General features: G+C 42.0%; 1 protein-coding gene across 1 annotated transcript in view; it reads right to left on the bottom strand.

Moving 5' to 3' along the window:
* Window positions 1-5,985: 5,985 nt before the first annotated feature.
* The window catches only part of LOC308281737 (ERO1-like protein beta), a 69,337-nt gene continuing 62,231 nt past the window's right edge, over window positions 5,986-13,091 (bottom strand). Inside the window, 3 exon segments of the mRNA XM_080722019.1 lie at window positions 5,986-9,349; window positions 10,485-10,618; window positions 12,264-12,350. Coding sequence (XP_080578145.1) covers window positions 9,289-9,349; window positions 10,485-10,618; window positions 12,264-12,350 — 282 coding nt within the window. The 3' untranslated portion in view covers window positions 5,986-9,288.

Below are 13,091 nucleotides of genomic sequence, written 5' to 3'. Positions count from 1 at the left end.
GGGGAAAGGAACTGGTTGGAATAACGTGTTGCTTTCTCCATGCAGGGCCAGGTCAGCTCAAATCGATTATAGAAAGCGGTCTGAGGCGGTTCCGGGTGCAGATTCAGAGTATAATCAAGTAAAAAGTTATAATCCGCACTCAGAATGTCACATATAAGAGTCTTTTTTGAACGGTGGTAAACCGCTCCATAGAGTGGCTGTGTGTGTGTCTGTAGCCTTTTTCCTCAGCGTTTTGCCATAGCAAAACGTGTGTGTGTGTGTAGCCTGTACATCCTAGACCTAAATCCTAGTCCGAAGACGTTATGCAAGCACTACCACCGCTCACTTCACATTGGGTGTGATTTTTAATGAAATTTCAGCAGCAGCAGCAGCTGGCAAACAGACGCGTTTCGGCGAGGCCGTCATCAGTGTAACCGAAACGCGTCTGTTTGTCTGCGGCTGCTGCTGAAATTTAATTAAAAAGACTCATATCTGACATTATGAGTGTGGATTATAACCTTTTACTGGAATAGCGTGTTGATCATGTTCCTTCCACACACTACGTTGTACCGGGGAAGCTCCCCCCTGTCAGGTGACAAGAAGCAGCCTGCTCACTCATGCACTGAAGGAAGCATGAGCTCAGTTCAGGGCTCTGCCCAGGTTGGCAGAGGGAGAGCAGAGCCCAGGATTACAGCTCAGGCAACTGGCACTGGGTGAAGAAATGGGTTACAAACTCATGGAATAATGAATGAATGAGTGAGTGTGGAGAGCCGGGTAACACCAACCATCATAACTGTAGGTACTTTGTGTAAATATCTTGAGGTGTTCATTTTTTCCTTTTTCATTGTAGAAGAAGTAAAGATAGTCAGGGAAAATTAGCAGAATACCTGTCAAATCTGGGAATAAATTCCTTACCAAACAATTTATTCACCAATGCGTTGGTAAAGGTGTCTAGTAACATATCTAACAAAGATTAAAATTCAACATCCCTAGCAAAATGTTTGACAGCTAGGGTAATTCTGGGTCTCATTCACTTACTATACACTGTACTATAAGGGACCCATAAACCTTGTGAAAAGTGATGACTCATCACTAAACCATCGTTTTTTGCATGTTTTTGGCCCAATGAATGTTTTTCGTGCAAAACAAATGGATTCAGAATAATTAAAAATACCTAGTTAGACCCCTAACATCCCACTTAAAGCATATTTTTGGGAGTGATTTTTTCCCTTATAGTTCAGTGTATAGTAAGTGAATGAGACCCAGAATTACCCTAGCTGTCAAACATTTTGCTAGGGATGTTGAATTTCAATCTTTGTTAGATATGTTACTAGACACCTTTACCAACACATTGGTGAAGAAATTGTTTGGTAAGGAATTTATTCCCAGATTGTATTAAAATTCCCTGACTAAGGGGATAGCGTATCATGTCGAAACCTGTGGAGAAAATGAAGTAAACATTATGATTGAGATGTCAATCACTGATGATCACATGCTCACGTGTTCGTTTTGTTGTGAATGTAAATATGAACGAATGTTAAATATGACACGTTACCACTGCATACAATGTACAGTAACAGTTAACAGTATGACAAAATCTCTGATGCTTTAGTAGTGTTATGGTGTACATTGCACACTGATTTAATCCACAGTGTATTAAACCAGTGTTTCTCAACCACTGGTCCTGGGGACCTTTGGTGTGCCCCTGAGAAGGGTCAAGTGTGCCCCTTGAAACTGCTTGAAAGCCAGTATTGTATTTATCATTTTAAAAATGATTTAAACTAGTGAAAACAGCCGATCTACAAGCACACAACGCCTCGCAGTGCGAGGCGTTGTGTGCTTGTAGATCTGCTGTTTTCACTACTGTTGTGCGACAGCCTTGTATGATGAAGCAGGGCTTTACTTTGCCAAGAAACGTACACATTTTTGAAACTTAGAGATACAAGGTTTCTACCCGACAGTGACAATATTTACACCCCCGTATTATGTTGGTGTGCCCATGGATTCTTGGGACATGAAAAGTGTGTCCATGCAGAAAAAAGGTTGAGAAACACAGGTGTACTGCACACCGATTTAATCCACAGTGTATCAAACAGCCTGGAATCATACAGAATCTGGAGAACACAACGTGAATTCTATATTTGTAACGGCGTGTGAATGTTTTCTATTCCTGTCCTTTCAGATGATTTATTTTGCGGAGCTTCAGTGCCAGAACAGTGTTGTCGTCATGTGTTGTTGATACAAGAACAGTAATAAAAAATGAAATAAAACGTTAAAATGTCTTTACTGTGTAGCATTGGATGTGAGTGTTTTTGGCTCCGAGGCCGTCTGTCTATAGCCATGTTTCCATAAACGTATTCGAATTATGTAAGTGAATTATCAGAAATGCGTATTAAGACAAAGCGAATTTAGCCTGTTTCCAGTTGCGGGTGTCATTCGAATTAGCGACGGTCGCATGAGTTGATCGGGCTGATTTTTTCAGACCGAACCGAGACGTGAGCACTGCACGTCTGACTGCTGTGACTCGCTGCATAGTGCACACTCATCCTGCAAGTTTCAGTGTCCTCTGGAAGGTGGCCGATCTGCAAGCTCACAGCATGGCGCGGAGACGCGGATGCGAGCTGCTGTGAGCTTGTAGATCGGGCCACTTTTGGCACGCAACACCGTGTGATGAGGAAGGGTTAGCCACGGATGGCTTGACTCCGGGAGGTGAAAACGGGAGGAATTTACACACGGTCCGTGTGACTCTGTGTGTAACAAACAACCGGTTTGTTTTGTGGGCTAATGGACGTTAAGCGGCAGGGGAAAGTGTTAAGTTGGAGGACGATATGGACCAGAACGTCATAATTTATTCGCATTTATAGTCTGACCCGTTTCCATTCACAAATGAGCATTTAGTTTATTCGAAAAAGCCTCAAAATCCATCTCCTCCAAGCGGATACATTTTTTTTGCGGATAATGAAAGTTTATTCGCATTTTGAAGTGTTTCCATAAAAAGATTTTGCGAATAAGCCTTAAATGCGCATTAAGAGGCTTTATTGAAGCCACTTATGACAGAGCACCAGCAGAGCAAGGTGAGGAGCAAGGTGAGGAGCAAGGTGAGGAGCAAGGTGAGGTGAGGAGCAAGGTGAGGAGCCTTCGCAGGTCGCAGTGTTTTAGGATAAGGACTGAATGCTGCACGTGATGACTTTGCGAAGACGGTAAAAACACGATATATTGTGCAGCCCTAGTTGCGACCGTAGGTCGCAGTTTAGTATGTGAACGGTCACAGCTTGTCTGTATGAGTGTATCTCTGTCTGTCTGTCAGTCACGCCTGACACTGTGGTTCTATGGCAGGGTTCCCCAATTAGTTTTCCCCAAGGGCCGGATTATGTCTAGGGTACCAAGCCGAGGGCCACAACATTGCAGGGGGCGACGGTGGCGTTCCCGCTACTCCAGTGACAGTTTTCGTCATTGTCATGTGAAAATCTTGTATGTCCAAAACCATTCGTTTTGAATTTATCATTTATAAAATGATTTAAACTAGTGAAAAAAGCACACAACGCCTCGTGGTGCGAGCTTGTAGATCTGCTGTTTTCACTACTTTTGTGCGACGGCCTTGTATGATTTGCGAAAGAACGTACAAATTTGGAGATACGAGATTTCCACCCGACAACAACGATATACTAGTGTTGTTGCTGCTCTTATACCACCATTATTACTGGGGTTGGTGGGGGCCTGACAGTAGCCCCCCGCGGGCCGCAAATGGCCTGCGGGCCGCCTATTGGGGAACCCTGTTCTATGGGTTTGTCGCTCTGACATCATGCTCTGATGTCACTGTGATGTCAGGGGAACCACTCTTAACAGAATGGGTTTGCCGCTCTGACATGCTCTGGCTTCACGGTGATGTCACACTAACAGAATCCCCTTTATGCCCATATATGGAGTTCCCTGATGTCTGGGCTTAATATTGATGAGTCATCAATATTAAGCCCATATCCAACAGGACTTCATATGGGAATGCCCATATATGGAGGGCACATCGTCCACATACCACACTAACGGAATCCATATATGGCCAATACAGCCTGTTAAAATCATGCAAGGATCAGATGAAATAGGCACAATGTACTTTTTCATTTTAAAACTATTTTTTAAAACCAAACCAAACAAAAAACAAAACGTCGTTCCAGTGACAACCAGAAATATTTATTAACTCTGTCAAATAAATAGAATCAACAAGTATGAACATCAATATAGATGCAACTATATATAATATATTCATGTATAGATCTGAACCAGCGCAGAAAAGACAAACATAATATTTAATATTCTTTTACAAATTAATACACAAAGCAGAACCAGCGGCTTCACACTGTAATCCTCAGTGATGATTTATGCATCTGTAATATTTATAAATGTGTTAATAACTAATGAATAATAACACATTCATACAATTATACATCTGTAACTGTGAGTGTACAAATGGAACCAAATGGACCCTTACAGCTCTGTAACTCTGAGAGTGTACACATGGAACCAAATGGACCCTTACAGCTCTGTAACTCAAATGGACCCTTACGGCTCTGTAACTCTGAGAGTGTACTGTTTCTGTTTGTTAAATAAACATTGAGGATTTTCACAGTGTCAGTGAGACCGCTGGTAAAAAGAAAAAAAAACTGGACATTCTGACAAAAAAGAAAGTGTGTCTTATTCACTTTTCAGAATGACTTCTTAAGGCAGAGTGGAGAATATGTGTGTGTGTGTGTGTGTGTGTGTGTGTGTGTGTGTGTGTGTGAGTGAGTGAGTGAGTGAGTGAGTGAGTGAGTGAGTGAGTGAGTGAGTGAGTGAGTGAGTGAGTGAGTGAGTGAGTGAGTGAGTGAGTGAGTGAGTGAGTGAGTGAGTGAGTGAGTGAGTGAGTGAGTGAGTGAGTGAGAGAGAGAGAGAGAGAGAGAGAGAGAGAGAGAGAGAGAGAGAGAGAGAGAGAGAGAGAGAGAGAGAGAGAGAGAGAGAGAGAGAGAGAGAGAGAGAGAGAGAGAGAGAGAGAGAGAGAGAGAGAGAGAGAGAGAGAGAGAGAGAGAGAGAGAGAGACAGACATTCTCCTGTTAAAATCATGCAAGGAACAGATGACGTAGGCACTATGCGCGCGCGCACACGCACACACACACACACACACACACACACACTGCAGTCTCTCTACAGTTGGGGGTTCAATAAAGCTACATCTGTACCCGATGGGTTCTAATATGAACCATGGGGGTTTGGGGGGGAGGGGGGAGCTCCCGGTTCGATTCCCCCGCCGCAGTAGTAGAGCCTCAGGTTTGTCCGTACGGCGCGTGTAATAATCTGTAGCACGTAGCCATTTAGGTCCATTTATCATTACATATTTAACCTGGAACAACTTTAAGCTTTATTTTAGGCTTCAACTATTGAAACTATATACAAGCTGCGAGCTTGTAGATCTGCTATTTTTTTTAATCGTGATATATTTGTTTGTGCAAATCTATAATATAACTTTTTAATAGCAAACATTTGTAACTCAAATATCTGCTGTTCTTTTCATAGTTAAAGCATAACATAATGCATAATAATGTGTTCCACATCTTAATGGATTCGATTTAAACAAAGGAATGTTAGTCACTGTGACAACAGTGTAAAGTTTCACATGGTATTATGAAACATACAGATTCATCTAAAAACAGTGAATATTGTGTAAAACTCGGACTTAAACTCTGACTTCAGAAGGTTGACATTTCTCTATTATTAATCCTTGTTTTGAGTGGTCTCGTGTAATATTGTAATATTTTGAAATATGTTTTGACATTCATGAGCTATGCTATGCCATGACATTGAATATATTTCACTGCATGTGCAACATATCTAGAATAATATCGTTGTTGTCCGGTGGAAAACGTTCGTTTTGTATTTATAGTTTTAAAAATATTTAAACTAGTGAAAATAGCAGATCTACAAGCACACATGCTTGTAGATCTGCTATTTTCACTACTTTTGTGCAACACTCTTGTATGATGAAGCAGGGCTTTAATTTAAAAAAAATCAAACCTCGGTTCGAAGTGGAGCGGTGAATTTGAGCAGCTGTACCCTATGTGAGTGAGTGAGTAAACTGTGCCTGTGAGTGAGTGGTGAGTGTGCCTGGCCTGCACAAAACAGCGCCCCTCCTTTAACTAGTGTGTTGTGTGTGGCCACTCAAGGTATTGCCAGGCTACGGACATGGCCAGCCAGCCACCAACCCAGCCAGCCAGCCAGCCAGCCACCCAGCCACCCACATACCCACGGACATACCCGTCTATTGGGAGCGCTTTCACCGCTCCAAAAAACATACTATTTTTGAAACATAACAGATAGAGATACTTAGATAGATACGAGCTTTCTGCCCGACAGTGTTGATATGAACGTTTAAATGTTTGAATTATATTACAGAAGAAAATGTGCTTTTACACAATATGAATTGTTTTATATGAATCAGCACGTTAACAATAATGTAATAATATTATGTCACATGGTATTATTTATGGAGGAGAATCAGGTCCACTGCTTGTGTGGATGCTGCCCTGTCATCACAGCCATTCATACGCTGCCACGCTTAATGTATGCATTCCACGTCGTAAATAGCAGATCTACAAGCTCAACATGAGCTTGTGGATCTGCTATTCACTGAACAGGACACTGGCACTGACGCAACTAAGTAGGCTATAAGTTCAGGCTTTTAAGTGCCTTTGGTACCCTGTTGTTCACTCTTTAACCAGCAGGTGTCACTGTTGCACCACTCTTCAAGCAGCAGGCTGATTCTCAAGTGTGAACCAGCTGTCTGTCTGACTGACTGATGGGAGACAAATAAACTCAGCACAAAAAGAAAGGAAACTTGACTTCGGTCCATTATATCTCCCCTTTAATAATACCACATTGTATTGTGTTTTATAACATTTTCATCGTTGATCCGTCACCTTTACAACGAGGTACAGCTTGTAAGCATCGGGCATTCGAGGCATGAGCTACACAGCCAAACGTGTGGGTAGCGCCGACCAACATTTTGCCAAAATAGCTTGCAATACTGTTCTGCTGGCATTTACTCTCTTATTGGGCTTCCCTGACACTGAGCTTAACATTAACAAAGTGTCAAAATGGCCAATATGTGTTGTTTTTATCTTTTCCTTATTACTGTGGGAGAGTGCAATCAATCAATGCCCCAAGTAACAAAGGTGAACACCAAAAGAACAGTATTGCAGGCCTGCCAGGCCATTTTGACCATTTTTTGAGGGGCGCTACCTACACGTTTGGCTGTGTTGCTCATTCCACGAATGCCAGATCCTTACAAGCTGTACCTCGTTGTAAAGGTGACCAATCAACGATAACAATGATATCAAACACAATACCATTTGGCATAATTAAAAGAATATAATGGACCGAATGTTGGCAAATTTTGGGTCGGCGCTACCCACACGTTTGGCTGTATTGCTCATTCCACGAATGCCCGATGCTTACAAGCTGTACCTCGTTGTAAAGGTGACAAATCAACGATGAAAATGATGTAAACCACAATACAATTTGGTATTATTAAAGGGGAATATAATGGACCGAAGTCAAGTTTCCTTTCTTTTTGTGCCGAGTTTATAATGTTTTGTTTCCAAATATAACATGATACAAATCATTGTTTTTGATTTATTTTGAAACATAAATATATGAAGTGGTCGGTTAGTTTGACTAGCCACACCTTCATGCTAATTCAGGGAATGTTTTCAACGCTAAACCTTACTGTGAGACAGTATGTGCACGCAGGAACGCACGCACGCACGCGCACACACACACACACACACAAACAGAAAAGATAGTATTCTAAAATATCGCAATTAAAGAATGGAATCAATCGAATGCCTATTGTTTAACGCACACACGTGCGCACTCACCTACACATACACACACATGTACGTACACACACACACACACACACACACACACACACACACACACACACACACACACACACACACACACACACACACACACACACACACACACACACACACACACACACACACACACACACACACACACACACACACACACACACACGTAAAGCGCTGAAGTGTTGTGTGTTCACAAGACAGTTAAAGCAAAAGAGGCTCAGGTCTTAATTATCACTTAATGAACACTTAATTAACAGAATGTATCCATTTATCTGAAGGGGGGGGGGGTCTTACTCTGATAAACATTATTCCTCGGTCGTCCAATAGAAAACAGCCATTGTCAATTATAAACAGCCCGGCGTCTTCCAATAGAAAAAGAACCTTGCTGTTAAAAAACAGACTTCCATCCAATAGGAAAACAGCTGTTTTTCTCTTTATAAACAACACATCATCCAATAGGAAAACAGCGTTCTCTCCTTCTAAACAACTGGTCATCCAATAGGAAACAGCCTTGTACGTTCAGATTATCTACACCAGTGTTGTGTTCACCTTAACTCATCGTGTGCTGAATGAATGTTAAAAGCAAGAAAAAGTCCGCACACCAAATTTGATGTTCCCAATACTTGGTTTTTACTCAGGTTACCTGAGTAAAAACCAAGTATTGGTTAGTAACATCAAATTTGGTGTGTGGACTTTTTCTTGCTTTTATTGTTGATTAACTTTAGTCCAGCACCCAGCCTACATGGCCCAGGATGTGCATGCCTTTTATAGCTGTTTGGCAGCTTTTGTTTCCCTGAATGAATGTCACCATTAAACCTCAAAATAAAAAATAAAAAAGAAAAAAAAGTCCAGACGACTTAAAGCACAACTCCGCCCTAAATAAAAGCTTGTAGATCTGCTATTTTTGGAAAAAAAAGTCGTGAAAATGAGTGCAAATCTTTGAATATATGTGTGTTTTTTAAAGCGAACATTTGTAACTAAAATTTTGTTTCTGGGGGGGTGGGGGGGTCCCTGGAACTAAATATTTTGAGATGGGGGTCCGTGGCCAAATACATATCATTTTGGGGGTCCTTGACATGAAAAGGTTTTGAGAACCACTGACATAGTAGTCTCTCAAGAACTGAGTTAAGTGAAAAGGACCTTTTCTTTGATGATGGCTGGCCAGAATGCTGACATAGAAACATAGCTTTTTATTGTGTTTATTTCTTAAAGTGGATAAATATAAGAAATGGTTGTGGGGGGGGGGGGTCAGTGTGGATCCTGGCATCATCCCTGATATCGGGTCTTATTCTGTGTTTTTATTATTTTTCATATTTATTCTGTTTTTTAGGAATAAGACTCTATTGCAGTTCCCAGTGGGCTCCGGAAGGCGTCATGTCTTCTCCTGGCCAGGAGGGGGCGTCTGTTACCTCTTCTCCTTCAGCAAGGCACGGAATGTATGGAGCTGCTGTATACTGGTGGATAACCTGAGGAGAGGAGAGGAGAGGAGAGGAGAGGAGAGGGGATGGGGATTATATAATAATATTGTTTTGTTTTCTGCATGACATCTATTGATTACTCACGCCATGGAGACTTGAGTTCAATAATACGTTTTGTATTTGTTGCATTCATAAGACAATAATTTGATTACAATACAATACATCTACCCCCATTGATTCTGGATGGGGATTGAACTCACGACCTGAGACCTGCTTACACAGATCTGCCCATAAACTGAGAAAGACCAGGGGCATAGTTCCGCCGATTTAAAATGACTCCAATACTCCAAACTAAAACTTCCTATGATTGGCCGCTTGTTGCGCTGTTTTCCCCCCCGGCCGATCGCAAAAAGAATTGTTCTCCATTGGACCGCATTCATTTTCCCCTTTCGTTTTCTAACCTTAATTAACATTTTCATAAATACTTTATGGTTCCTATCGCTAGTTAAAAATGGCCTTTCAATCACAATGATATGCGTTTTTGGAAAATAAGGTCCCATTTATGTTAAAATTGATGATAAAGTTGTGGGGGGGCGTGGCCAACTAAACTGATACCAGTCTTCTGCGTGTGCTGTATTTCGGGAAGCTCCGAACACATTCTCCCATGTATCCCTGCGGTTGCACGAGACCGTTGGCAGCCTATAGCATCCTCTGGTGCTTTTACAATCTATGATGGCAACACCCATGCCAAGGACCCATATTGTGTCATTTGCGCTGCATAGAAACCAATGGCTTCGCTTTGTCCAGATCTTTTATACAGTCTATGAGAAAGACACAATGGTCAGAAATAGGACTTTGTGAGGATAGAAGTTGGAAACATGAGAAAGAAGAATTTACCTACATCATCCCACAAGGGAAATTCAGTTTCCATCTTAACCCAGCTGAACCCAGTGCTGCCCACAAGGAGCGCGGGGGGGAGGGGAGCAGTGATAGCTGGAGCGGGGAATTGTACCTGTGACCTCTGGGACCTCTGGAGTCCTAGGTATGGACACTAACCACTCAGCTATCACTGCTATAATGAAAATTAAGCTACTTTGATGGCAGTTTAAGACATCCTTAAATCCTTAATGTAGCAGTTAGAGAGTTGAGTTGTGTTCAGAAGCCAGAGGTTGAGGGTTCCAACCTGCCAAAGCCGTTGAGCAAACCCACGATCTCCTGCCTGGTGAGCTGGAAGCCTTTAGAAGGAGAATGTTCTGGAAGGTTCTGGATCTCCTTCTCTGAGAAGAGGATCTTCAGCGCTGTGCCCAGGCCCTGAGTCTGTTTATACACACATGCGCACACACACGCACGCACGCACGCACGCACGCGCACACGCACACACACGCGCGCACACGCACACACGCGCACACACACACACACACACACACACACACAAATTAGGGCATTAACGACTTTGATTTTTGCAAGTCGACTCGACTCAGTAAAACGTTTCGTTGAAGTCTACTTTATCGTTTGGGTTAGGGTAACATCCCACACGACCCCCCAAGATGATTAATTTAATGTGCAACATTGTATTTTCGCTCAACTGTAACGTGTATAGAGGGTATCTGCCCATTTCTAAAGTGCCAAATTAAGGACTTTTTGATACCTTAAAATGACAAATTAAACATTGTCCAAATTGTCAAATATATAGAGGCAGAAATTGTGAAAATAGCAGATCTACATGCTCACAACGTTATGAGCATGTAGATCTGCTATTTTCTCAATAGAAAGTATTATTTTTATTTCGACTTTCGACTTTCTCTGGTGGGAGTCGATTTGTATAATGAAGTCGACTTGTCGACTTTTTCGTTAATGCCATAATACACACATAAATACAGTATTTATATTTCATATGAATGTCATTTATTTTATATTACTGCTGTTATCATTAAAATCATAGTGTTTTGCCAATTATTACCTTCACAGGTTGTGAAAGGTTAAAGCTCAACACTAGTAATTGACTTCTTACCTGCAGCTTTCCCCACAGTCTATGATCTAATACCTGGGTTGCATCCTGGAGGCTAACCTATCCAGTGAAAAAAATGACTACCAAGGTAATCAATAAAGTCAACCAACAAATTTGTTTCTTGCAAAGGGTTGCCCCGCTGATCAATATTACATCTCGAAAGACACTAGGAGGTGCTCTTATTGGGCCCCTCATATTACGGAGTCCTTGTCTGGTATCGCGATGCCCCAGCTGCCTTAAAGTTAAAGCTCCAAACAGCCCAGAACAAACTGATTAGGGTTGTGCTTGGTCTTCCTCCTCGGGCCCACCTCACCGCTTATCACTACATAAGCGTGGGGTGGCTCAAAGTAGCTGACAAGAGTACAGCATCTGGCCTGGTGTACAAGATACACTACACCTCCAAGATACCTGACAAACTACTTCTTAAAGGTCAAGGATGTTCACGATCACAACACCAGAGGCAGCTCCACTAATCATCATCAACGTAGATTTAACACTAAACAAGGCTCTAACTCGTTCTCCTGCTATACCATCAACATGTGGAACGCCCTTCCACAAGCCTTAAAGGAGAGCAAATCCCTAGCCTCCTTCAAAATCGGTATGAAAAGTCACCTTCAGGCGGCTGCTACCCGTGACTTGTAAATAGACTAAACCCCCATGCTCCCCCCACCCTTTTTTTCTGCCTTTGTATTTGATGTCATGCTTTTTCTGCTTTTGAAACTGATATTATCCTAGATAAAGTACTATGTTCTATCCGTCTGTCTTTCAATGTTATATGAGATACTTAAAGTGTGGTTCCTGTGGAAATAAGCCTCAGCTTTCTAGGATCTCCTTTTAGTTGACCTTGTACCAGTGATTTGTACTGTCATGAAACTGTACTTTTTTTCTATTGCAAAACTTCTAATAAATTCTTCAAACAATGAATCAATCAATCAATCAATAGAATGATCTTACCTGCAGCTTCCCCCACAGCCTACATTTGCTGCAGCCCACACAGTCCATGATGCGACTGATGTTCTTGAAGTGGAGACGGAACTCCTCCTGCGGGAGAAGCACGTTTAATCTTTAGCACCACAACACAGATTTCCTGATATTTAACCACTTGAACTGTCAATACTTAATAAACTTGTCCTTTCACTCTGTACTTAGTCTGCTCTTTTTACCCTCTACACCATACATGGGCAACTGGTGGCCCGGGGGCCACATGCGGCCCCCACCTTCACTTAATGCGGCCCGCAGGTTAATACCAGAATACTGATATATTATTGATTTCAGCTGTTAAAATTCCAAACATGACCTGCTTTAATTCCGTCAGTCTATCTTAGTAGCTTAACTCATACCCTGCCAAACCCGAGGAACCCGAGAATTTCGCGATGTCCCTCCCTGCCACGCCCGAGGAACCCGAGAATTTCCGCCATTTTGAAAAAAAAAAAAAGTTTTTTTTTTCAAAAAAATTTTTTTTTCAAAAAATGTTTTGGGACCCCAAAAACGTTAGTAGGCATGATAGCGATCGCGAAATTGCTTGTTTAACCCCCATACAACTCAGGTAGCAGACCTCCAAGCTCACAACAGTGTAAAACATAATGGCTGCTATCTCATGAATGCCTGAACGGATTTCCATTCGGATTTTTTTGTTTGAAAGCTGTGAGCAATGTGGACACACGTGGTGCATTATCTAGGCATGGGTGTGCATGATCCGTGCACTATGAATTACATGGAAGTCTATGGAGACGAATGGCAGTTAAAGAGTACGAAGGTATTGTTAAATGGCAGCATATGAGT

Source organism: Nannobrachium achirus (assembly GCF_963921795.1).
Source record: "Nannobrachium achirus genome assembly, chromosome: 3".
NCBI classification, from domain to species: Eukaryota; Metazoa; Chordata; class Actinopteri; order Myctophiformes; family Myctophidae; genus Nannobrachium; species Nannobrachium achirus.
Note: the sequence above shows the minus strand (reverse complement) of the source record. Positions and strands in the feature narration are given on the sequence as shown.